The sequence below is a fragment of the Malaya genurostris genome, chromosome 2, assembly GCF_030247185.1.
Source record: "Malaya genurostris strain Urasoe2022 chromosome 2, Malgen_1.1, whole genome shotgun sequence".
Taxonomy (NCBI): Eukaryota; Metazoa; Arthropoda; class Insecta; order Diptera; family Culicidae; genus Malaya; species Malaya genurostris.
The window spans coordinates 299,593,955-299,620,432 of NC_080571.1; the positions used below are offsets into that span (position 1 = coordinate 299,593,955).

Consider the following 26,478-nt stretch of genomic DNA (forward strand, 5'->3'; position numbering starts at 1 on the left):
ACCAAGTGATGGCAGTATTTTCCAATTCTATAATTATATTGATTTAAACTACTTACAGCAATAAATGCAGGAAGAACATAACTTCCATATACCATACGACTCAGTTCGTCGAAATCAGCAAATGAGTGTGTTACAAATAATTTCACTCAATTTTCCCGGAGATGGCTTTTCTACAAACTCAGATTTATATGAAAAGTAGTATACTCCCAAACAAGGTTCCTGAATTACGTTTGGATCCGACTTCTGATTGCGGAACCACAGGATGATATGTGAAATGAAGTTAAAATAATGCAATTCATTTTTCTCGTAGATGGCTGAACCGATCTAAGATTCAAATGAAATCAAAGAATCATTTATGATTCAAATGAGAGGTCTTAAAATCCTATAACACAGCTTACTTTTTAGTCAGATCCGACTTCTGGTTTAGGAGATACAGGGTGTTTAGTTTAAAAATGTCCATTTCACATAAATTAATCAGGTTTATCGGGTTTGCAGATTTGTATAGTCGATTACCAAATAAATTTATTTCAGTTTAAGCGGTATTCATTTGTGGATTTGGAATGTACCCCCAAATTTTAATTCGCACTACAATTTCTCAAGGATGTCTAAAAACTCCTCAGGTGAATTTAACTGATTTCGGCTGCACCGATTTTAGAATTCTGGTTCCAGTATCGGATCGTTTCTCAAAGCTCAATCATTTTCTCAAAAAAGCCAAATCGAACTTCAAAAACAAAAATTCAAATTAAAGGACCTAAGGTCCCATACAAAATTGGTGAATTTTATCTGATTCTGGAATTACAGATGATGAATTTTCAAAATTCATACCGATATAGAAGATGTAAATTGTTTGGCGTATTAATTTATGGCCATTCGAATCATTTTGGGTTATGCTAGTTGCTGAACACCGACTCTAGAAGTACCATAAATAATGACGAAAAACTCTAAAGTGGAGCTTACTTCGACATCTCATGGAATGTTCAATCGATTGTCACCCGTTAAGATTGAAATTTGATACGATTTGCAGTTTCGACATTATAGGGTAATGAATGATTAAAATCTCAATTTACCGTTCAAAACGGCGATAATTAAAATAATGTCATGAGAATTGAAACACCTAAGAATATCCATGCAAAAAACACATGCGGATTGATAAAAAAAAGGTATCATCTCACTGCTAGGTGGATTAATCACGTTTTTTCTGGCCAAATCACGGCCCGACAGATTAGGATTCCTCTTAATCGCCTTCAAAATCTTACCACGCAGTTTCCGGTCGACAGATCCACTCCGACGATTGGCCTGAGGCTTCCGAATCGTCGTTAATGTTTCCTTATACCGTCATACGGTATTTCTGGGAAATTTCAGCTGTTTAGCTAGCCTAGATGCAGACCACAATGGATTTTCCAAATAACTGTGCACAATTTTTTCCCTTCTTTCGGCTTCCATGTTGATTGTTTACAAAGTACAGTCGATTTGCGGAATGTCAAAAATCATACGTGAAGCTGACAAAATTCCCGACACGTGGGCGCCAAGAACTTCCAAATCCGTCCACCAAGAGCGCCACAATATGAGCAAAAGTTTGCTCCAATTCTAAATGAAGCAAGCTTTAATCATTGCTTTATTTGAAATCCTTAAGTCGAATGTTGTATAGCACTAGGGGTCTCTGAAACTTCGATCAAAAGTCGATTTTTCCAGCTACTTAATTACCTATCTATAGAGAAAGGCAGAACATATTTCATCTAAGTGGATTCAAACTTTTGCATAGTAGTGTACATGGAAACATCTTTTTTTTTGTTCATCGCTGCTAGCGAATGGGACTTGAGGTAACTCAATCACATACAGAAAACACATAATATATATAATAAATAATGTTCTTATGAAATTAATTTGCTACTATTGAAGGGAATTTTGTTCTATTACATCTAGAATTGGTTTTATTTGTGGAATCAACTAAAAACCACTTCCATTCCAAAACGCAAATTATGTCACGGAGAGGTTGAATCTCTAAAACTAAAGAACTATTATTTACTAATTTGGTTTCCCGAAATGTCCTTCGATCAATTGAGGGTCTCCTCGCGGGTGCAACATTTTTGTAAACTCATCCTATAAGCCCTTTCGTTCCAGTAGTACCTGCAATACATTGGCTATTGCAATCTTAAAAATAACTCACCTGGATCAGCATTAACATGCTTCCCTCTTTTTGAAGACATTAACGGGACTTTACTACGATCCACACCCATGTTGACACGGAACGAGCCGGATGTCCTTAATCACCATAATAATACCTGCTAGTTTCCATCAGTGTTAATCAGTTCATCTCTACCAGTGCCGTTGTCCGACGAACGAAACAATCCCGTAAATAGTGCTGCCATATTTACTCTCATTCGTCCCATTTAACGATTCCCAGGCCAAAACCGCACCTAAATTTATGGTACTTTCAACTATAATGTTACCAATAAAATCAGCCCGGCAGCCTGCGGGGTACTCGGCGGTTGGAACGTGCCAATAAAAATCCGAAAAGCATATTTCCGATCGGAATTTGAGCAGATTTATGTCATTGTTCGAGCTTATTTCTCGGATGATGTGGTTGCATAGAATTCGCCCCGCGTCGCCCGCCATCGCTTTGGAGCACTCCGCCTGGTGGATTAGTTTTTATGGCTGTGATTATTTGGCACCCGCTGCCATGAATCATTTAAAGTAAACACATTGAAGGATTTGTTTAATTTTTGTCGTGCTTTTATTTTATTACTCTCACAAAACCCACCCTCACTCGGTCTCGCTCATTGATTTCATTTTAATCTAATTGTTTTCACTCAATAATTTATCTACAAAATGTTATTTACAACAATGTGTTACATCGGTTTCCGATTCTTTAACTTAGTTTACGGTTTGCCGGAATTATATTTATTTTATTCTCTGTTGTTGCTGCTTCTGTTGCTACTACATTTCGACCGGTTTTAATATTTACAATCAATTACTTTTATTTGATTTTGATTTTTTCCGCTGTTTCCATTATGTACGGTTATGCCCTGCAAATGTACACTGTTATATTCACTCACTACAACGACAGAACATTCATGGTGCGTACTCCCACCAATTGCCCCACGCAACCCGGGACGCGTGACAGAAGAGCAGATCATCAATCAATCATTCGAAACGAAGAATAATAATAGCATGCATACACAAAAAAATAAATGGTTGATTCATTTGGGAAACTGCTGCCGATGGGGAAATCAAAGATGGATAAAAAATGGGCGAATAAAAAAAAATCGTCGTAACCAAAACGTTATGCTTTCGAAATGAGTATTAATTTCCAGACCGGGTGGGGCACCGTTGACCGTGCTGACCGCGAGAGTGACCCGTCCAGTGCCGGTCATCGAACATGAAACGAACATAAAAATGTGCACCGTAAATTAAACCGTACATACACTCGCGTTGCGCTGCTATTTTGCGGGAGTATGCCACTGGAATTTTATTTTATTCCGATGGAAATGAGCTTACTCGAATTCCAATAAATACAGCACTTGAACCGGCTGTTTGAATTCTCAAGTGTTCTTCTTTTGTTTATATTTATTCGCTATCATTTCAGTTATCATCACTAGAGTTTTTTCATTTGTTTTATTTTTCTGTTCTTCCGTTTTGTTCGGTTTTGTTTTGTCTGTTTGCTTATTTGATTTGTTTCTCCTACCAGGTGTGATTTTTTTTTATTTTTTTTTTGTTTTTGATGCATAACAACATTTCTCATAATTAGTGTCACGTCGTAAGAAGAGCGAGCAGTTAATGTTTGCTGGTTCATATTGGCAAGCATTGGTAAAACTGTTGACAGGAAAGTTGAACTCATGAAAATAGGATATTGATTTACAGTTCATACACTTTCAGGTGAGGTATGCCTCTGGATTTTACACAAAATAATCAAAATGAAAATTTTAGTTTTTTCAAAAACTATGAAGAAACGAAAACTGAAGCCCCATAGCATTTCCACAGCATGTTAAAGCGTTACGTGTCATAATTTGGAGCAGAATAAAATCGAATTGTACAAAAAATTAAAACCAAATAGGCGTTAAATATGTCTATATTTTCAACGATATTAATATGCCGTATGCTAGCTTTATTTTCATTCGTTTGGTGCGAATTACGCACAGTGAAAAGTGCAAGTGAACCTATCAAATCATTTTAGATTTGCTCTAAAATCATGACTTTTACCTTCGATTTGCAAGGAAAGTAGTATTAATAGTTCTTCAGATAACATTTAGAGCCATTATAACGGCTGATTATGTGTAATGTTCCCCTTCGTTGTCCACTTTTCGTTTTCTTTTCCTCCAATGCAAACGATCAGAAGCTGTATGATGCAATCGCTTTTGTTTGAAGTAAAACTGGCTTTGCGAAACAACCACAACACATCTGTTCGCACTACCGATTAATTCCAAACTGAACCAAATTTGGTTAAGAGCTTTCTTGTTAGGTGATCTCGTTTGCAGCTTTTTCACAAATGGACAGACCCAAAGGCCACGAAAATAGCACAATATATCATTTTGATATCGATTGTTCCATTTCGGATTTGAATACTTTATTGTAAGAAATTATCAAAATGCTGTGAGGGATTTATTTCAGCCAAATTGTGGAATTCTCTACGATATTAAACACTGTTCAGAACATTTTTCTCGAACGAAATTCGCACAGTGGAAAATGCACAACCTATCAAATTATTTTAGATCTCCACTAACATGATGATTTTTACCTTCAATTTGCAAAGAAAATAACCTTAATAGTTCTTTTGATAACATTTAGAGCCATTAGAACGGCTAGTTTTGTATGATGTATACCATCGTTGTCTACTTTTCGTTTTCTTTTCCTCCAATGCAAACGACCAGAAGCTGTATGGCGTAATCGCTCTTGTTTAAAGCGAAACTCACACTGCGAATGACCAACAGCAGATATGCACACAGAAGAACTAGTTGTTGTTTTTTTCTGCGTTTAGGCTGGATGAACGGAACCTCATGTTCGCCATTGACTGAAGCACCAGTTGAATAATGCCGGGTGTAGTTCCGGTGTCTTGGCGTAGATGGCAGCTTCGCAACCTGGTGTGTCTCCGTTCATGGTCATCATAGACTGAAGCTAGCAAACGTGCAACGATTCGGTTAATTTTAATATTTCGTGTTTGGACCTATTTTTTTACTATTTTAAAAATCTTTTCGTAATAAACGTGGTATTAACAACAATCTTACATCTTCTTCCATTCGTTTCGTGAAAGAATTAGACAAAATACTCAAACAGGGAAAACGTTAGTAAGAAAACAAATCCGAAGTAATTTTGAACACTTTTGTGTTGGGACATTTTTAAAACGCACCCAGGTGAGCATAGTAAAGGAAGACGTAATCCTACGTTAAAAATGCTGCATGCATATCTTGAGATCAAGTATTGCGGATGCATATTGAGGATCGTCTGAACAAAAAATTAACCCCTTTCAAAGATCCCGAGTGAAAAATTCTAACGTACCTAAGCTAGAAGATATTTCGTGGCTAGTGTTAAGTCTATTGAAACTCGAGCATCTGACTTTTGAGGCCAGCGCCCTACGAATTGAACCGCTAACCTGGATCGAATTTTGAATGCACACTAGCCACAAAGAAGCACAGCGGTGGGCTGAAAAGTTCCAAGCCTAACGCATAGATGGCGCTAGTTTTATTGCAGTCAACTTTTTTTAGTTATTGCTAACTTTTACAGCTGTTAAAATTTCATGATATTCATTGGTCTGTGAGTTACTGTGCTAAGTGTGATGCTACTTTTTTTTAGTTTTCAACACAATGGAAAAACAGTTTCGTGTTTTAATTTTAGCTGTGTAGCTTCTTGATGGGAAAATCACCGTTCAAGTTAACAATGGCTTGAAAAGTATTATGAAGACTCCGCTCCATCAGAAACAACAATTAAACGTTGGTTTGCTGACTTCAAACGTGGTTGTAGATCCACAAAATCATTTTGAATGATCGAACAGTGAAGTTGCGTGAGTTAGCTGACATCGTGAACATATCAAAAGAACGTGATGGCTTTATATTGCATGAACATTTGACTATTAGAAAGCTCTGTTCAAAAAGAGTGCCGCGTTTGTGCCTATTGACCAAAAACGAGAATATGTTGATGATTCTGAACAATGTTAGGCCATGTTTAAACGTAACAAACCAGAATTTTCGCGTTGATATGTGACAATGGATGAGACATGGATTTATCACTTCACTCCGGGAACGTCATCTGAGTGGACAACAACTGGTGAATCTTGTCCGAAAGCACAACAACCGAATGGAACGGTTATGACCTCGGTATTTTGGGATGTGCGTGGTGTAATATTTATAGACTATCTAGAGAAAGGAAATACCATTAACAGTGAACATTACATAGCGTTATTGGAGCGTTTGAAGGCTGAAATTGCAAAGAAACGACCGCATATGGCAAAGAAAAAAATTGTTTTAATCAATTCATTCAATGGCAAAACTACATGAATTGAACTTCGAATTGCTCCCACATCCACCGTATTCACCAGACTTGGCTCCCAGCGACTACTGGCTGTTCGCAGTCCTGAAAAAATGCTCGCCGGCAAAAAAATTCGCACGAATGCAGAGGTTATCGCTGAAACTGAGGTCTATTTTGTGGCAAAAGATAAATCGTTCTATAAAAGTGGTATTGACATGTTAGAGCGGTACTGGAATGATTGCGTTGCACCTGATGGAGATTACGTTGATATTCATCATTCATGATAAAGTTCGATGTTGAACCAAAAAAATCGTGTTCTCTTTGTTAGGCCCGGGACTTTTCACCCCATGTGTCTTTCACCCTTATCTGCGTTCCTGATAGTCCTTTAACTGCCGTCACCATCATCAGAACGTCAATGTCCGTCAAAGCTGGTACGATACCTTCTTTACCGGAACGTTCACGTTGTCAAAATGTGAATTTTTTCATAAAAATTATATTTAACTAGTTTTGATGAAGACGACGGGTGACGATGACGGAAGGAGACGCACCGTCTGAAACGTACTTTATTCATAACAACGGGGTAACGATTTTACATTCGAAGGTGATGCGATCGTATCCAAGTTCACTTTGAGTTTCTAGTATCATAAAGAATTTGAACACGCCAAATACATTGTTATTAAAAATATGGGTTATTATTTGTGGTTCAGGTTCAGAAAAAAAAACCGAGAGGAGACAAATACTGACTAACTGCCTACTTATTACTCACTTTGAATAGTTCCCAGAGCTAAAAAGAAGCCATTTTCATTGACTCAAAATAGACAAGAAATTACTGTCACTCTCAGCTTCACTTGCAAACTAAGATAACGAAATCCATGTCCAGTCAATGACATAAGCGGGAGAATAGTTTCAAAATTCTCGGTTGATTTTCCAGAAGGCCGTAACAGCAAGTGACAGTTTCTCTTTGTTCACTCTCTCTTTCGATTATTGTGATGTGATCAAAAAAGATTTTCTTGGATTTCACAGTTCTTTTTGGAAGTCGAACTTTTCGAGCATCATTCTATGCAAAGAGTTAAGTGATAAACGTGTAAACCGCTTGGTAATTAATAGAAGAGAAAGTAAACAAAGAGAAACTGTCACTTGCTGTTACGGCCTTCTGGAAAATCAACCGAGAATTGTGTGTTTTCTTTCATTTGACCTTTCAGTCGTTTGCAGTTTTCAGTGAAAATCCCATAGTATGCAGTGTCGGTATTAGGCCGAAATTTGAGAACTGAAAATGGCAGAAAAAGGTTTCACAATGACTTTTACCTCGAATCTGTAGTAGTTTTGGTTTCAAAAGAGGTTCTGGAGTGTAGTTACTTCGATTAATCACTAAAATGTGATAAAATAGCGTAGCCAAATGCTACACATTTTCATTATATCGATGAAAAAATGAGAACTGAAAATCTTCTGATTCTCCCTACAGACGTTAGTTAAATTTTGTTTTGTCACATAGGAACGAGTGACGGTAACATTGATACTCTCTTTTTTTCAATGAGAGACGAAAATGCTTCGTCTCTCTTCGTTTGTTTTGGATGCGGTCATTTACGAATGAGACAGTAAAAATCGAATGTGAGGTTGTTGGATTGGACTCTTTCATTGAGAATGCGTGGCAATTTTAAGCTCTAGTTGTTTCCAATTTTTCAATTCACTCGCTTTTTCCATTGTTGTCACAAAACAAAGAGCTAAGCAAAATCGAACAGTGAGTATTCTGCTTAGAATGGTAATAATTAATGAAACAGAACAAATCCTAGAATTGAGTGTTTTGAACTCCATAATTAGGAAAATACTAAGAGCTCCTTTATCTAAAATTGGGTTATTTACCGGAATCCCGAAATAGGATTGAACTTATTCAAAATTAGGTAGCTCTTCGATTTCGTGCACACAAAAGTTTTTTTCTCTGAACTTTTGACATTTTTAAAGAAAAACAAATAAATGCAAAACGTTTATGAAAAGTTATTCAGAATTTGAGTACTAGTGACTCAAATTCGAATGATACATGAAAAACGTCAAAAAAAGGAGTAGTTACTGTTAATGATAACGAGTAACTCTTACTCTAAATTAAAGTGGAACTCATTTTTAGGTCACTACTCGAGAGATCTCAAAGTCATAATAACCATTTGTAGCTAAAGGCGCCATTGTTTGTTCGTTTCATTTGTGTCACTGTTCATCTGTATCTGTTGCAAGCGTAAACCGCTCAACACAAACAGTTCTGTGCCTGCCAAAACCGGAATGATGCACGCTTAAAAATAGTTACTTAAAAGTGAGTAAGATCCCACTTATCTATAGAAAAAGTGGAACAACTCTAATTTAGAGTAACTCCTTAGTTACTCAAATTTGAGTTCTTCCACTGAAAATGATTTTTGATAATTGGTAATTAGTTAAATTCTGAATGAAATTTTATTTCACATATACCAAATTTGCGTAAAATTGCTCCTTTTATTATAGTATTGTATTAAAATATTAAGTAGTTGACACGCAATACATCAAATAATCATACTGTGTTTATTTATTATTCCGTTTACAATTGATTTCTAACTTCGAGATATCATATCAAGTGGCGATCGCTTGGAGTAGTGTGTCAATCTTAGCTTAACACACATGTCAGTACTGCTCAGACACCAATCAGTCACTTGTTCCTCATAAATGACACACTTGAGCATGTTTGTTTCCATTCTGAAGCATAGTACGGATCTCTTCTGGACACAATAACTGCATCGATGGCACAACCAAGAGGACAGTCTAAAAATTGTGGTTTTTGCAGACACAACACCGTTTGTGATAAGCGACTCACTCTTGAAGTACGCGATCTCACTAACAAAAAATGAAACCTGTTGCTACAAATGGTTATTACAACTTTTAGACTGATCTTGTGAATAGTAACATAAAAACGAGTTTTTGCGTTAAACTCAAATTAAAAGTAAGAGTTACTCATTATTATTGATGGTAACTACTCAATTTTTGACGTTTCCATGTATCATTTGAAAATGAGTAACTAGTACTCAAACTCTGAGTAACTTTTTCTAAGCATGTGAACTGTGTGAACTCGTGGTTCTGCCATCGACACAGACATTGTGCGCCTGAGCGCTACGTATTGTACCTCAGAATGGGAAAGAATGTGCTCAAGTGTGTCTGATTGATGCCTGGGCATTACTGACATGTATGTTAAGGTGCGATTGACACACTGCTCTAAGCGACCGCCTCTCGATCTGCTGTCTTGAAGAAAGAAATCTCTCAAATGTGAACGGAACAAGAAATAAACATAGTAAGCTAAATTCAAGTATTGAGTGTCAAATACTCAATATTTGTTATGCATTTATTGACAATAGAACCATAAATAGAGCAATTTTTATTATATATCGTATAAAATTTCACTGAAAATTTAGGTTAGAATTACTCACTTTTTGGCGTATGTACAAATAAAGTATAACTCAGTAAGTGAGTTGGAGTTACCCAAACATCGTTTTCAGTGGAGGAACACAAATTTGAGTAACTCAGGAATTACTCCAAATTAGATTTGTTCCACTTTTTCTGCAGATGATTACTCATTCTTTAAGCGTGAACAGAATGCGATCGTGTCAAAATGCTTTAGGGATTTTCACGTCATGTGGAAGGTCACTCATCAAAAGACCCCAGTTTTCATTTCAACAAAAGCTGTTGGTGTGAAAATATTTTTCGACATAATTAAAAAAAAAGAGATAACACGGTAAACAGAACAAAAGGATTAAAACGCTTGCTGTGTTAATGATACTTTCAAATTATCAGCCCAGCCACCCAGCAAACAGCAAACTGGAGTCTCTTTCTCTTCACACGAATCGAAGCCTACTTCTCTAGAAAACACATTGGTTCACCTAACATTAGTTTACACTCACACTCCCGTACCACATGAGTACACATTCACACTCTTATAATGGCACATCATCCGATTCTAGCTGTAGCGAGCCGGAGGAGTGCAGTTTGGTTTGCTCCAGAAGCGGAGGCTTCATTCTATGTCAGATGTCCGTCGTTTCGTGGCTGTCGCCGACGTAGCCCTCGTCCGGACTGTCTGCCAGTGGTCCGGACAAGTGCCTAAGCTTGGTTTCACATTCGGCTTCCTCTTCCTCCTCGCGCTGTTCCGGTATCACATCCTTATCCATGAGCTCTGTTGTTTGAGCACCGACGCATTTTTTCAGCACCGGAATCGGTGCCGGTCCGGTGCTGCTGCTGTTGCTGTTGCTGCTACATGGCACGGTCTGGGAGGTCAGCGCCGGTGGAGGTAAGTAACGGTTGAAATCTGGTCCTGTCTGGCCGGCAATGGGTATCAACTGCGGATGATAACCAGGCAGGAACGATGGCCATTGCGTGGGAGGTGCAGGACCAACACAAAACGCTGCCGGAGTGTTCATATAGGTCAGTTGTTTCACTCCGGTAGGTTCGAGTTTGTAGCCTTCCGGTGGTGAAGGGAATTGACTTGGGCCTGTACCGTCATCGTCAGGCTGCTGTGGATATCCTTCGGCAGTATAGCGAACATCCGTGGGGCCACCGTACAGTTTGTAAGTCTGTGACGTTCGTGTAATGAACTCGGCATCGTTGGAGTAGCGAACTTTGGGTTGCCCTTTCTGGCCACGGTTGTGCGGTAGCGTTCGGTAGTAGTTAACGGTGGGCCCACCTTGAGCCATCAGGTTCAGATCGATGGGGAAACCATTTTGATCCAGGAAACATCCCGGGCTAAGATGAATATCGACCTGGTGCTGATACATGTCTTTATTCATTCCTCGCGGCAGTGTCGACATGGCCGAAAGTCTCGGACCCACGGGCCGTATTCCCATCGACGGCTGAAAATAGCTTTGCTGATAGCTGGCTTCACTGCTGGCATCTTGAATACTGCTTTGCCCATCGGAATCCTTTTCCCCCACATCCGAGTCCAAAGCATCGGCACGGCCACGTATCTTATTTCCACTTTCGGCATCGTTGATCAGGTCGGGATTTTGATCCTGGTAACTTCGAGACGACGGAGGACTACAAAACTGACCAGGCCCTCCGAGTGCCAAATTGTTCAGTCCGGATTTGTCGTGACTGTTTCCGGTATTCAAATACAGAACAATGTCTTGCTGGTTACTTTCACTCAACGCCACCGATCCGTTCATCTTAGCACAAGTTAACGGTTCGCCGATATCGTTGGTAATTGATGAACACTTTTGACTGTTGCTGGACGAATCTGTGGCTGACTTTGCACGAGACTTTTTGCTAGAATCACGTCTAATGCTACGCCGGCTACACCGGCATATGATCGTACAAACAATGAGAAACAGTAGAAAACCCGTGGCAGCACTGGCGCTCACGATTAGTAGAAAATATTCCTGCGAGAAGGTCACCTCCTCCACCACCGGTTCTTCCTTCACTATAATGTGGAGCGTGTAGTTTGCCTGAACGCGTCCAGCGGAGTTTTCCGCGACACACAGAAACGTTCCGTTGTCATCCGGACTGGTGTTGAAGATTAGCAGCTCACTTCGTTTCTCCTCACCCGTGTCCTCACTGTAGTGGGAGAGGTGCAGATTGGGTGCGAGCAAACTGTCGTTCTGCAGCAACTGTCCCTGAAACCACCAGGATACGGAAGCCTCCGGTATTGCTGAGATCTTGCACGTCAGTGTCATGTTCCGGCCTTCGGCTATCTCACGATACAGCGAATCTGGTGTAATAACTGGAAGACACGCCAGGTCTTCCTGCGGAATACTTCTGATTACTTGCCCGACTAGCCGAAGCGGTCCGGAGCATTTCGGTTCCTCTCGCTGGGGAACATTGAAACTGTTTAGCCACGTGTGAATATCGAGCAAACGGCAGTCACACTGCCACCGATTCGCTTGCAGATTGATACCATGCAGGGATTCCGGTAGAACATGATTCCCTTGAATGGTGGCTATTCGATTTCCATCCAACCGAAGCCACTCGAGGTTGTCCATGCCGATGAACGCTTCATCCTCGATCAGTTCGATCTGACAGTTGCTAATTTCTAGAGTGGTCAGAAAGGAAAGATGCTTGAATGCATTCGTTCGAAGTGTCCGGATAGGATTGCCACTGAGCGAAAGCCGCATCAATGCCGGATAGTCCGCAAAGGTTTCCGTCGGTACCACCGGTAGCATGTTTTCCGACAGGTCAAGCTCAACCAAATTGGTCAGTCCCCGGAAAGCTCGATCGTGAATTTTTATTATCTGATTTCGGGCCAAATAAATTTTCTGCAGATTGATGAGATCCATCCGTTTGAATCGTTCACTTTGCAGGATTGCCAGTCCATTGCCGGAGAAATTTAGCACCTGTGTGCCGGGATCCATCCCCTCCGGTATTCGGTTGAGCGATCTACCCCCGCATTCCACCGTCTGTTTGCCACCCTTCCACTTGCACACGCACACCTCCGAAGGGCAACCATCCACGCCGGTCATCAGGCGCATCGTGTTGAACAACGCGCCAAGAATCACCAGATTGAGCCACATTTTATCCAGACCTGAAACTCGCCTTGCCACCCGGACTCTTGTCATGCTTCAACTATTTCGCCTGCAGTCTAATAACAACTCACTAATGGGGCTTTTCATTGTCCAACGTTTCCACGTAACAATCACTTGTGCCGAGGCTTACCGCTTAAATTGGCAATTATTTTTGTTTCCACAATACTCTTCGATGCCGCAGAATATATGAACGCACACCACTTTGTATTTCTCTTTCCGGAAACCGATGCAAACGATGATTTCCCGCGAAGGAAATTCACCGAACTAAATTGTTTATTATTATTTTTTTCCACCCACACAACCTATCTCGGATTGCAAACCAAACTTCAACCACTAAGTGGAACCACTGTTGAAGCAAATCTAGTTCTTTTTTGTGACACTTTTTTTACTCTTTTGCCAGGCACACGTAGGTCGGTTGCATTCACATTTTTTATTGTTTCTGATCGCTTCGTCCTGTTTCCGTTCCACTCATTCTCTAAATGCAAAGTTCCACAGAAAAAACACAAATGTACAAATTTTTGAGCCACTTCACATCAGCCTGTTCGTCGGCGGTGTACAAAACGCAGATTTGTGCTTTCAAATTAATTTGTGCTAGCAGTATACTATCCGACCATTTCCGACGATCCGATACAGTATAAAGTTGGCTAGAACCTTATTTGTCTTTAATTTTCATTTCGAACCTCAACCCACTCACCGGCGGGGAGGGAGAGGTGATGACACTACAATCGCCGACGTCCACCGTTGGCATCGAGTTGACACTATCTGCACTTAATTTTCAGTGCTTGCACTTTTCTCTCTCTCTATCCGACACGTTGTCAGGACTGCACCACAGCCACCGCAGCGGATCCCCATCAGCGTCAAACGATGAGGATGAAAATCATGACCGAGTCATAATCTTTGACTGCATCTTTTTCTGTTTTTTTTCTGATGGCCTTTCAGCTCTCGAGAAACACGAACACGAACAGATACGGCCCACTTCAGACGACAAGTATTCAGCGGTGATGATGACGATTGTATGCTGTTGGCAGTACAAATGTCAAACCGAGGCCCTTTTTCTAACGCTACGATAACGAGGACCTCCTACCGTCCCGACTGCTGTCGAATCTCGAGGCCTGGATAGGTTTCGATGCGGAAAATTTTCCTGAACACGGCGAATGCAAATCCAAGGTGCTCACCGGAGCCGGCTGCCATCGAGATGGTCGTCGTCGTCGTCGTCATGCTGGGTCACAGCATCGTTTCATAATCGGCGGCCGTTCCACCAACACCACCTCGGACAGCCCAGGGCGGGCGATATTCTGAAATGAGAAGCAGAGAAAAGATGGAATTTCGTTTTAATAATCATGGAGCGGGTGCACGAGCGAGAATTGTTGATAAAATTAATTATATTTTCGAGAAAGTAAAACTGCAGAAAACGAGAGCGCTTCAGGTCGCTGAATGGAGGTTCATTAGTGACTAGCCGAAGCGGAAAATGTTTTTTTCCGGGCACTGCAATCTTTCGTGAAGGATATGTCAACTCTTCGACAGGTTGAACGATTTGATTTTTTTCTTCCTCGCACCGTGAAGAGATTGATTTCAAATGTCAGAAAGTCATGAAAAATTGCGCTGGAAAAAAAATCTACACGCAAATTATTCTTTTTTTTTCCTTCAACCAGATTTCTATTTCTGATTTAGGTTACGCCAGTCGGGGGGACTCGTTTTTTTTGCTTTCAAGTGGTCCTACGAACATTTTCGCCATGATTCACCCGGACATAAATCTGCACAGTTAATGATGATCCGGTTTTGCTACGATTTCCTGCAGCAAAATAATTGTTTGCTTGAGACTCTGCACGATTCGTATTACTGTCACCTAACAATTCTTTTGAATTTTGAATTGAAGGAATCCTTTCTCATATATTCATGTAATTAATACTGGTATTGAATTTTGAAGTAAGCTTTACAAAAGATGATTTCAGCTAAGAATGTTGAAATTAAAAGCGTGAACATCTGTCAACAACACTGCATCATTATAATTGGGCATTCCCGTCGGTGTCGTATGCTTCTTACATACAAAGCATAGCTCAAGTTTTGAACCAATCAAACGTCAATTCAAGGCGCTGTCTCTATTTATTTGTATAAAGAAAAGTGCTCCTGCAACCAATCATTTGATTCTGCATGACGTATGAGTGGTTCAAACGTACGAAAGTTGTGGTTTTGAAGTTGAAAATAAAAAAAACTGGATGGTTTTGCTACGGAGGATTTGTGCCAGAAACAAAACTGATTTGCAGTAAGTACTACAGAAAAAGACATTTTGAGAAGGAGAGGAAATGTCTTCGGACTGGCTGGATAGTCTCATATGTACTATCCACAAATAGTCCACCGGATTGGTTGTGAAAACTTTCCAGGGACAATACTCCTCAATACTGTCTACAGATATGTTCTGCAGTTTGCGCTCGTTGGCAGAATCCTCTGCTGACGAACACATTCACGGAGAACCCGCAGGTCACAAAATTACTACATTGCAATTGTTGTTTCACGCCCTGGTTGTTTCAACAGAAATGTTGTTGATTTAGCTAACCTATCTGTTGATTTTGTCATAACCATTCAGGTAAACGAAATTGCTGTATTCAAATGCTGTCACTTGGCAGTGAACGAAGACAGAAGAACTCTTCATTTCACCAGAAACGTTTCATATTGAAAATGTTCAATGGGAAATTATATCAGTTACGTAGTGGCCGTTTCATGTAAATGAAAGTATGCAAAAGAATATAAGAGTTAATTGTAAAACAAGTTAGCCAAGTTTTAAATAGATATTCATACAGCATAAATGATTTTATTTCATCTGCGAGTAATGTATTTTCGGACAGTTCATGTCAATGTAATTAAAAACGCTTAACGCTCAAAAATTTGCTGCTAAAGTGAAGTGGTACTATTTGTATTTTCTTGAAATTGCATCTGTAGCATTGGGCTAATCAGCAATATTCTAAAAAAGAAATTAAAAAAGCTTTTCTAGCAAGCCATTCTGCAAGTGGAGGAGAAAGGTCTTAATATCCTGTTAACATTTTGCTGGTGAATTATCTCTTGGGAATTTTAATCTTTTGTTGCCTTTCTATATAATCTGTGAGTTTTCGCCCGGACATAAATCTGCACAGTGATAAAGCTATAAACAGCTACTTATGCAAAATTTCGTTGTTCAAGCGGTGATCGATTAGCTGCCTCCGAAGAAAATAGCATTAAAAGATATTTATTGCAATAGGTGTCTTAAGTTCAAATAAATGAATAATTTTTTAAAACAACTGAGGTATTTTTTACTTTTATGCATACAGGTAACTTTACTGGGATTGTTTCATTGTTCAGTTGCACGAGTGACACCTCATTGAAACGTTTCATTTACCGCTTAGGATGCATGTCATGGCTCAACTGTAACGGTTCATTATTCGGATATGGTGCGTGTCTTTGCTGGGTGTCATTGCTAAACTGCCAACAGCATAAATTAAAAATGACAGTTTAGTTAAAATAACAATCGATTAGTTGTATCAAATGTTAACCAATTTAATTCCGGAAAACAACTAATATTTTTGTTGTTCTGCGATCACTGTCTTTTCCGTGTTGCGTCAAGATAACTAGTTTGACACGCCATACCACGCATACCGGTACGAAGTGATCGTTTTTGCCTTTCTCATATAGAAAGATTATGCAATCACTGAGAAAACCGGCTGTGTGTGTGTGTGTGTGTGTGTGTGTGTGTGTGTGTGTGTGTATGTGTGTGTGTGTGTGTGTGTGTGTGTGTGTGACTCACAAACTTAGATTCTAATGAAAGACCTAGTGGTCTCTCCTGAATATCGTTTGGATACAACTTCCGGTTGCAAAAAATTGTGAAAATAAGTGCACTAACTGTTCTCGGAGAAGGCTTAATCGATTTTCACAAACTTAGATTCGAATGATTATGGTCACATAAAAAATTCCTGAATATTATTTGGATCCGACTTCCGGCTCCGGAGTTATGGGGTAAAATGTGCAAAAAAATGAAAATATGTGTTCTAACTTTTCTCATAGATGGCGCGACCGATTTTCACAAACTTGAGTTCAAATGAAAGGATCCGGAAATATAGGGTAAAGTGTGTTAAAAATTTTATACCATCACTGAAAAGGGCAAAAAACCGTGAAAAGTTGTCTACATCGGCCTCAAATCTATAGTTTTTATCAGTAGACGGTCAAACAAACCGATTTTGATTATTCTTTTAAGAATCGAAGAAAATTATTTTGAAGAATACCACAGTATTATATATGATGGTATGATTGATATGAGACAGGCATCATTACACCACTACATAGGTGTATTAAAACAGTTTTTTTTGTACAAATAAAATACTATTTCAGAATGGGGGAGCAATATTCGAAGTATTGACCATTGCATTTTACACATCTTGACAATTTTTCTGGCAGTTTATGGATTTGTTTTTTGAAGCAAACCAATAAAATACCCATTTTAAGATTTAAATACATGGTCCAACGATAAATACAAATAGTAATCGGAAGGAGCCAAGTCTGGTGAATACGGTGGGTGAGGTAGCAGCTCACAGCCAATTTTTTTAATTGTATCGTGCACTGTTGTTGCAATATGTGCAGGTGCATTGTCGGGTAATAAAATTATTCTGTCGTGTTTTCTGGCCCATTCTGGCCGGTTTTCGATCAATTCGAGGTTTAAAATACACATTTATTGTCTGTGGCAATTAGTATTGACAGTTTTACTAAGTTTTAGAAGCTCATTATACACCACACCATTCTTATCCCTCCAAACACAAAGCATCGCCATCTTATCGAATCGCAGTCGATGTTCATGGTTATTCCGTATTGACCCATAATTTCGGTCCGTTTTGGATTCTCAAAATAAGTCTATTTTCATCGCCAGTTATAATTCGATGCAAAACTGATTTTCTTCTGTATCTTTGAAGCAAACTTTTACTAGTGCTTCTTTGGATTTTCCATCTGTCTTTCATTCAATTCATGTGGTACCCATTTTCCAATCATAATGTCAGTAGGATCGTAATGCTAGCCATGCAATGATTATGTACGCCAAGAATCGGCGGTGAAGTCTGTTCAAACAGAAAAGCCGAATTCTAAAAAATTAATGTGATTCCAAGACTTTACTTCACTTTTTACCCATTTTGCCCCCAATTGGACTTTTCCCATTGATTTTAAACGGTCCGAACTTGTTTGTTGTGCAACATTTAACTTTGCTGTCATTCGATTTTGACTAGAAGTATCATCTTCATCCAATATTGCTTACAATTCGGCGTTTTCAAACTTTGTTGATAGTCTTCCACGTTTTTCATTTCTCGCATCAAAAGCTGTAATTTCTTCATTTTCAAATTCACACTGAAAAATAATTGCATCGAATATGGGCTTTAAGCTGAAAATAAAATTATTTCGGTTGATTTTCTGATTCTTGAAAAAGTATTGAATTCCTCCACAATTCACAGTTTCCGAGTAAGTACGATTTGAAAAACGTGATTTATCCACCTAGCAGTGAGATGATACCTTTTTTTTTTATCAATTCGCATGTGTTTTTTGCATGATTTGGTGTTCTAGTTCTCATGACATTATTTTAATTATCGTCGTTTTGAACGGCAAATTGAGATTTTAATCACTCATTACCCTGTAATGTCGAAACTGCAAATCGTATCGAATTTCAATCTTAACGTGTGACAATCGAATGAACATTCCATGAGATGTCGATGTAAGTTCCACTTTAGAGTTTTTCGTCATTATTTATAGTACTTCCAGAGCCGGTATTCAGGAACTAGCATAACCCAAAATGATAAGAATGGCCATACATTAATACACCAAACAATTTACATCTTCTATATCGGTATGAATTTTAAAAACTCATCTTTTGTAATTCCAGAATCGGATAAAATTCAACAATTTTGTATGGGACCTTAAGTCCTTTAATTTGAATTTTTCTTTTTGAAGTTCGATTTGGCCTTTTTGAGAAAATGATTGAGCTTTGAGAAACGATTCGATACTGGAACCGAAATTCTAAAATCGGTGTAACCGAAATCAGTTAAATTCACCTGAGGGGTGTGTAGACATCTTTGAGAAATTGTAGTGCGAATTAAAATTCGAGCCGAATTGGTCTCTCCGTCCATGCGAAACAAATGGTTTGTTATTCTGGAAACATGTGCCAAGTTTCATTCAAATTGAAGAAGGTCGATCCTGATATTTGTTGTTAAGTGCTGAAATTGACTGAAAACAATCGCTTTAATCAAAAATTTTTTAGCAGTGTACAAATGGAACAAAAATGAAACAAATTGGAACTAAAGTTTTGTTAAAATAAAAAGACTTATTGAAATCGAGTCATTTTTATTTTGATATTTACTATAAAATTTGCATCATTTTGTGAAAATCTTTAGTACTCCTTTTTGTTGGATTTGTTATTTTTCGACTATAGCTGTTTAAAAAACATAGGTAGAAAAGGTTGGTCCTTTTCAAATTACAGTCTAGATCAATTTATGAAGAACAAGGCATGTAAGGTGGATTTTTGTTACAAAGTTTACATGTCCAGAAAGTTTTTTTCCAACATTTGTTCGAGTTGGCGTGAATTGATTGATAAATTTACATTCACAAAGTTTTGTTCTACAAATCAACAAAAATAAGCAAATATGAAAACACGTTCTATGACGATATACGTATCCTTTATTTTTGTTATGAATTTGAATAATAAACGTTGTAAAACTATAACTCGTTTCAAAATTTAGAAGTACGACTTCCGGTCAATCGATATTCTTTTAAGGAGTACAGGCCACCATGCGCGTCGAAAAAATAGGACATTTTCAGAAACGTCTTCCGGAAATGTAGGGAAAGTAATCGAATTTTATTTTTCAGTGTTTAATCTTGTGTACTTCAACGTACAAAAAAAGGCGGGTGGGTAATGTCGCAGACATAACTGGAGGATGTGAATACGAATAAAACTGACATGTTTCTTTTTCACTTCTGGATAAAGATAATCCGTTTAGATTGTGTATATTTTTCAACTTTCATTGCTTCGCTTCCAGAATTTTAACGATGCATCTATATTACAGTACGACCGATTGACGGCAAACATATTCTACCATACAATTAAATAACACGGAACAAATACAGTTTTGTAGATTCATAAGTTTAGTTCTAAGTTAGAAGTAAGGAACTGAAGTTATTTTTAGAATTTTCCAAATTGCGTTATAGAACTAAATTCTGAACTTGAATTCCAAGTCTTGATATAGGAACTGAATTCAGTTCCAGCATCTAGTTCCAGAAATCATGTTCACAATTTAGTTCCAACATGTAGGTTCTGAATTCTGGAAATGAATGCTGAAACTGAATTGATTAATTAAATTCTGAAACTAAATTCAGGAATTAAACTCTGGTTTCAATTCAGTTTTTAAATCAAGATTCAGTGTTCAGACCTAATATTTAGTTTTAGAATCCAGATCTAAAATTCATATTCTGAATTTTGTTCATTAATTCTGAAAAATCCTAAATCATATCTCTGGATTCGAGTCCCTGAATAAGGAACTAAATTTGAAACCATTTTCAAAATCCAGAAATAGGACTCAGTTCTAGAGTCATAGTTTTAAATTCTGAACCTGTAAACTGGAACTAAATTTTTAAATAGAAGTATGAAACTAAATTCGAAACTTAAAATTAACCTAATTCAGGTGGACCAGAATCTAGTTTCTGAGATTAGTTCTTGAATTTAACTAAAAAACCAGTTCTCTGCTACTGCTGGTTTACTGCTAGCCACGACGTCCGAATGCGAAGAAAAGCTACATTGATTCCACCTGAGCATTTGAGGTTTTTACCAACACATTATTACTGATGCTGGTGGAAGAACCTCCAGTTCCGTCTAACGTACTAGAAAATATGATCAATTCTCGGTCACAATTTACCTATTACACTCGGCCAGTAGAACATCGGAACTGATATGTGCCTGACTACCTCAAAACCGTCGTGCCTGACTACCTCAAAACGGTCGTCAAATGGTGAGATAACTAAGTCCTCACAAGTCCCTATCTCATGCCTCCCCGAGCGTCTATGATGACATTTGGTCAATAGAACGGCGTCGACTGGGTGCTATCGCCTTCTGCGTTAGTAACAGAATGAGAGGGTGCGAAATGGCATGTAGGTTGAAGCCCATCCTAAAGTGCAATGTTTATCATAGTATATTGTAACATATAATTCTGTCGTTTATTACATCATGTATTATTAGTATTATTTTTATTATGAGAAGAGCGTAACTTACACTGCGACATTACTGTTATATTATATCATAGCATATTGTTTCATATATTATCGTCCTACACTATTTTATGTTATTATGGTATTATACTGCATTGCATCATAGCATATTATATTATATAATTATATTATATTTTATTATATTATATTATATTGTATTCTACTATATTATGTTATATTGTAATGCATTATGTTGTATTATATTATATTATATTATATTATATTATATTATATTATAGGGTTTATTATGAGTAGTACTACGTACCTCTGCGCAAAATATAAATTTGTTTTCCTTATAAGTTATCATTTTTAAAGTAATCTTTTAACTAACTATCAAGGTCGTCACAAGGTGAGCTTGGTCCTCACTGGTTCCTGTTTCATGCCTTCACGTGTGTCTGTGGTGACAATTGGTCGATGGAATGCGTTGGTGGCAGAATGAGAGGATGAGAAATGACATATAAATTCAAGTAATATAATATCATAGCATATCGCAACATATCATTTTATTCATTCTATTATTTATTATATAATTCATTGTACTATATTAGATTCGTTTTTTATTATTATTTTCATTATTATATTTACTGTTATTATTATTAATTTGTCATCAATAATAATAACATATATTATTTTTATAGATGTGGATATTATTATTGTTATTTGAAGAGAAATATTCTACTTCCTGCAGTATTGCGAAGATAGAAGAGCATAACTGACACTCTACACTAAATGTTATTTTATATATTGTTTTATGATATATTATATTATATTGTATGACATTGTATTATATTATATTAAATTAAAATATATTATATTATATTTTGTTATATTGTATTATTTTGTAATCTATTATATCTTTTCATGTTATATTAATTTCATTACACTATGTTTCATTGTATTTTTCAATATAAAACATTTTGCACGGGGTCGTAAAGGGTAGGGAGCATCAGGGCATCGGACGAATTGACGACTGGACGAGGGATTGTGGATAGCCAGCCCAAGTCACTTGAAGAAAACTTGTTTCCTTCTGAAGGTTTGAAATGAGTCTGACGCGCCCTTCTCAAACAAACCATCAGGCGGGTTCAAGCATGTATAGCGAAATGCTTCATCCATGCACTGGATATTATGGTTGGAAGAGCATCTTTTATTCCCGCGGAATACGAGTAAGTAACTTACATATCCTTATCTACTTACATATCCGCCCAACCCTTTTTGTTCGCTTTTCGGTAACAGCTATAGTAAGAAAGTGAATGGATGAGTCATATCGGGGCTACTGTAAGTCTACCCGCATCCACTGGCAAGTCCTTGAACTGATGGTGGCTTCACTTCACATCACATCACATCACATCACTACCTCAAAACCGTCGTCCTGGTGCGAAAAAGGCAAGCAAACGTGATAAGTTTTCCTCGTTGTTTCCAAAAGTTTGAGAAAACATATATTTTGAGTTATTTATGGTTATTTTACACTGTTGAAAATTTAATCACAAGTTCCTGATTATATTTCAGATAGCATGGAGGAAAAATTATGTTGTTGTGTTAAGTATAACAAGAGATATTTACGATCAAAAACTTATCACTCTCCCAGAGGGTAAATTTTGAAAAGGCCCCATAATGAAGTAAGTAAGTAAGTATTCACGACAAAACATTGTTACATAATTCCGAAAAAATAGCCTCCTAATGACCAAGAATATTTGCTGCGGTTAGTTTTTCGGGAGGTCCAAAACGGGCGAACCGGCTGTGTCTTCAAATTTAAAACTGGAACAAAAACCAAAAATTTTTTTAAGTATATATCATAAACTAGTATAACACGTAGGGAATTTCGAAAATATGAATTTTTCGAAAAATTATAAGCATATAGGTGATAAGTTCAATTTTTTACATGAATAGTTCATATTGTATTGTTTATACAAACAAGTTTACAACAAATCAAGAAACCCCTACGTGATTTACTAGATAATGTGTGTATATAAGTGTCCTCAAACTTTGGTAACAATCGATAAATATTTGTAGCTGCAATAAGTTCGCCCGTTTTTGAAGTTGTCTCAAAACGCATGAAACGTGGCGCGAGATGCCCTCGCAAACTATTGCATACAACCAGTTCGAGGTTCGTTTTGACCACAAGACAATTTTTCTCATTCTAGAGGGTTTTATAAAAATTTTAGGCTCACAAAAAATATTGATTTTTTGAAATTCCTATGGTGGCCTTACTCCTTAAGATCCATATGGCATGAATTTTTTCGAAATCAATTATCGATAAACCGGTAATTGCCATCTTGAATTTTTAAACAGCTTCAAGCACCCGGTTTGAAAATATTCGACATATTGCTATTGTTCCAATAGTCATCTCATTACTAGAGATGATATTTTACCAATTACTCGACTTGCAATCAACTAACTTTTGTAGCTTCGCGAAATCCCCTAATTTAATCGTACTCTTGGGATCAATCTACCAAACAGAGACAACAGATTTCACTCTAACTAAAAGTTTTCGTATATGAGATGAATATTGGTCCTGAGATGAGTGGGGGTGCCGTTACCCTATTACGTTTGAACATTTTTATTGCATACTACATTCCTCACGAAATGAATCCCAAATAAAGATATTTTTGAACAAGCGTTTTACGAGCTTCCGCTTTAGTTCATAAATGGAGGGTGTATTCCTCTGATTTAAAGACACACAACCAACAAAAACAAAAGTGTTAACAAGAATGAAGTTTTGTATTGCAGTCGATAATTGGAAGCCTCAAATGAAATGAAATGTACCCTGGAAAATTCTGACAGTACTCTAAATTCATGTTCTACTTTGTGTGTAATCAATTAACAATGATCTTTGCGATACTAAAGTTTGTTTAATGGTTGAAGTTGAAGATGTTTGGTGATAAAAAGATCACCTAAAAACATCAACCTAAACCAGAAAACATTAAGAATCGGCGACTAATGCTGAAAACGGTATTAAAGTTTCAATAACTAGTCCATCTCGTTAAATTCTGAACGTCGCACGACTATAAAATCAGGCTAAATATTTTATGTGAAAAGTGGCAGAATCGTGAACTAATCGCTCTGAGGACAGCACTATTCTCGCTTGGTTCCATAGCAAGGGAATAAGCACGTAAAATTATTCCCTCAGAACTCGAGAAAACCGGTTAGCTAGTGAAAAATTGTTATCCTTGTACTTCTACGAAACATGTATTAGCTTGATTCAGCACCCCACCTCCGTTAGAGATTTAGATTCTAGCAAGTAATACCGGGCAGGACAAGCATGGAAAAGCTCGTAAAGAAACATGAAAATCCCTCCGTTTAACTCAGCATCCTTGTGCGAACTACCGTCCAGAATCAATGCTAGCCCAACGCTACACACATTCATGGCACTTCCTTCGGTTTCATGGGAGTAGCAGAAGAACTGTTCGGTGCTTCCAGTCACACAACTGGCGTCAAATCGATATCGAGTTCAGTCGAGTGTGTACTTTTCTTCCACTGCTCCTACTAGGATAAGGGAATAAGCTCGGGGATACGCCATCTGGCCAATGTAAAACAAAAGGGAGAATCCATAAACGATGTGGCATCTGGAGGCCGGGAAGGTAGCTCGATACATTGTGGTGAATTTGATGTTCGCTGGGAAGGATGGTAAATAGCTTTCTGTATACTATCACTCAAATATCATTTGCAGTGCCGATTCAATGGTATTATCATCATTCATCAAACAATTCTAATGCATCTTCTGATACATGAGAGATGCACCGTCAGGGCCGTTTGCTGATTCTATCTTCTGGTCTTGTTGGTTTGATGGATTGATATTGCTACCAGAAGCAAAAGTTTCATATAATGTCCTGAGCGTAGTTTTCCACAATTATACGAGTGATTCTAATTCCTTTCGGGAATGCTAATCAATTGAGTGTAAGTAATCGGTGTATATGAACGTGGTCGGATTCAAACTGTCAACTAATACCACTTAATTTGGAGTTGAACTGCTCTTTGATGATAATAATAACTAGAACCTTTGATGTTATACTTGAACATTACTAGTAATGCATAAAAAAGAGATCAGCAATGCGTTATGCCAGTTCACCGGATCATTCGTCATAACAGACGAAAACATGCGTGTTGAATGTTGAACGTCATGTTTTTCAGCTGTTTCCTTGTTTCATTTATGAATTGCACATCAGTTGTTGCGACAAAACTGTTGAAGTTGAGGCTGGCTCAGAAATTCTCTATGGGAGGCAGCTGGAGGACGTTGGGCGGGTTTGCTGACTTCAACGATCGCTTCGAGAAGAGGGCCGACGCCAGCTCCGGCCAGAACACCGTGTCTTCGCCATTATGGTATTTCTGGATAAACGACGCGACTTACGGCAACTGTTGGGGAATTTGGTGTTTGAAATTAACTTAACCTCGGAGCTCACTTCCTTCGTGGGGGAAGTAAAATACGAAGTACCCTGCCAGTCGTTGCCATCCAGGGTGAGATAGGTTTCGTCGTCCAACATCTCCGCCATATCACGATTTGCCGGAAAAATCGAGGTGACCATTTTATTCAGTCGCTACCACTGCGTTATTGTCAGTCATGTGTGTTCATGTTCGCCAGGTACTTTTTCACTGCTTGGCTGGCTGCACCGACCTTCCGGCCAAGCCCACGCAGCGATGTACCCACTACTCCTTCGGTATTCCTCTCTTCAGTTTCCTTTGGAGTTTTTTGTCGCTCAGGATTGTCGGCCATTCGAAAACGGACTTTTTGTCGATGCTCTGATTGTTTTCTAACAATAAGATCTATAACAATTGCATAAAACAACAAACGAACTAGAATCAATGGACAAATGGAAAAGAACAAGTATGAAATAGTGAAACAAAATGTTTGAGAATTCAATAACGAGAATGGAAGAAAAAAAAGAACAAGAACAAAAGAACAAGAACAAGAACAAAAGAACAAGAACAAAAGAACAAGAACAAAAGAACAAGAACAAAAGAACAAGAACAAAAGAACAAGAACAAAAGAACAAGAACAAAAGAACAAGAACAAAAGAACAAGAACAAAAGAACAAGAACAAAAGAACAAGAACAAAAGAACAAGAACAAAAGAACAAGAACAAAAGAACAAGAACAAAAGAACAAGAACAAAAGAACAAGAACAAAAGAACAAGAACAAAAGAACAAGAACAAAAGAACAAGAACAAAAGAACAAGAACAAAAGAACAAGAACAAAAGAACAAGAACAAAAGAACAAGAACAAAAGAACAAGAACAAAAGAACAAGAACCAAA

General features: G+C 37.9%; 1 protein-coding gene across 1 annotated transcript in view; it reads right to left on the reverse strand.

Annotated features, from left to right (window-relative positions):
- Positions 1–2,711: 2,711 nt before the first annotated feature.
- LOC131430763 (uncharacterized) overlaps positions 2,712–26,478 on the reverse strand; it is a 181,386-nt gene continuing 157,619 nt past the window's right edge. The window contains exon 2 of the mRNA XM_058595966.1: positions 2,712–14,269. Coding sequence (XP_058451949.1) covers positions 10,488–13,007 — 2,520 coding nt within the window. The 5' untranslated portion in view covers positions 13,008–14,269 and the 3' untranslated portion in view covers positions 2,712–10,487. The remainder of the gene's footprint in view (positions 14,270–26,478) is intronic.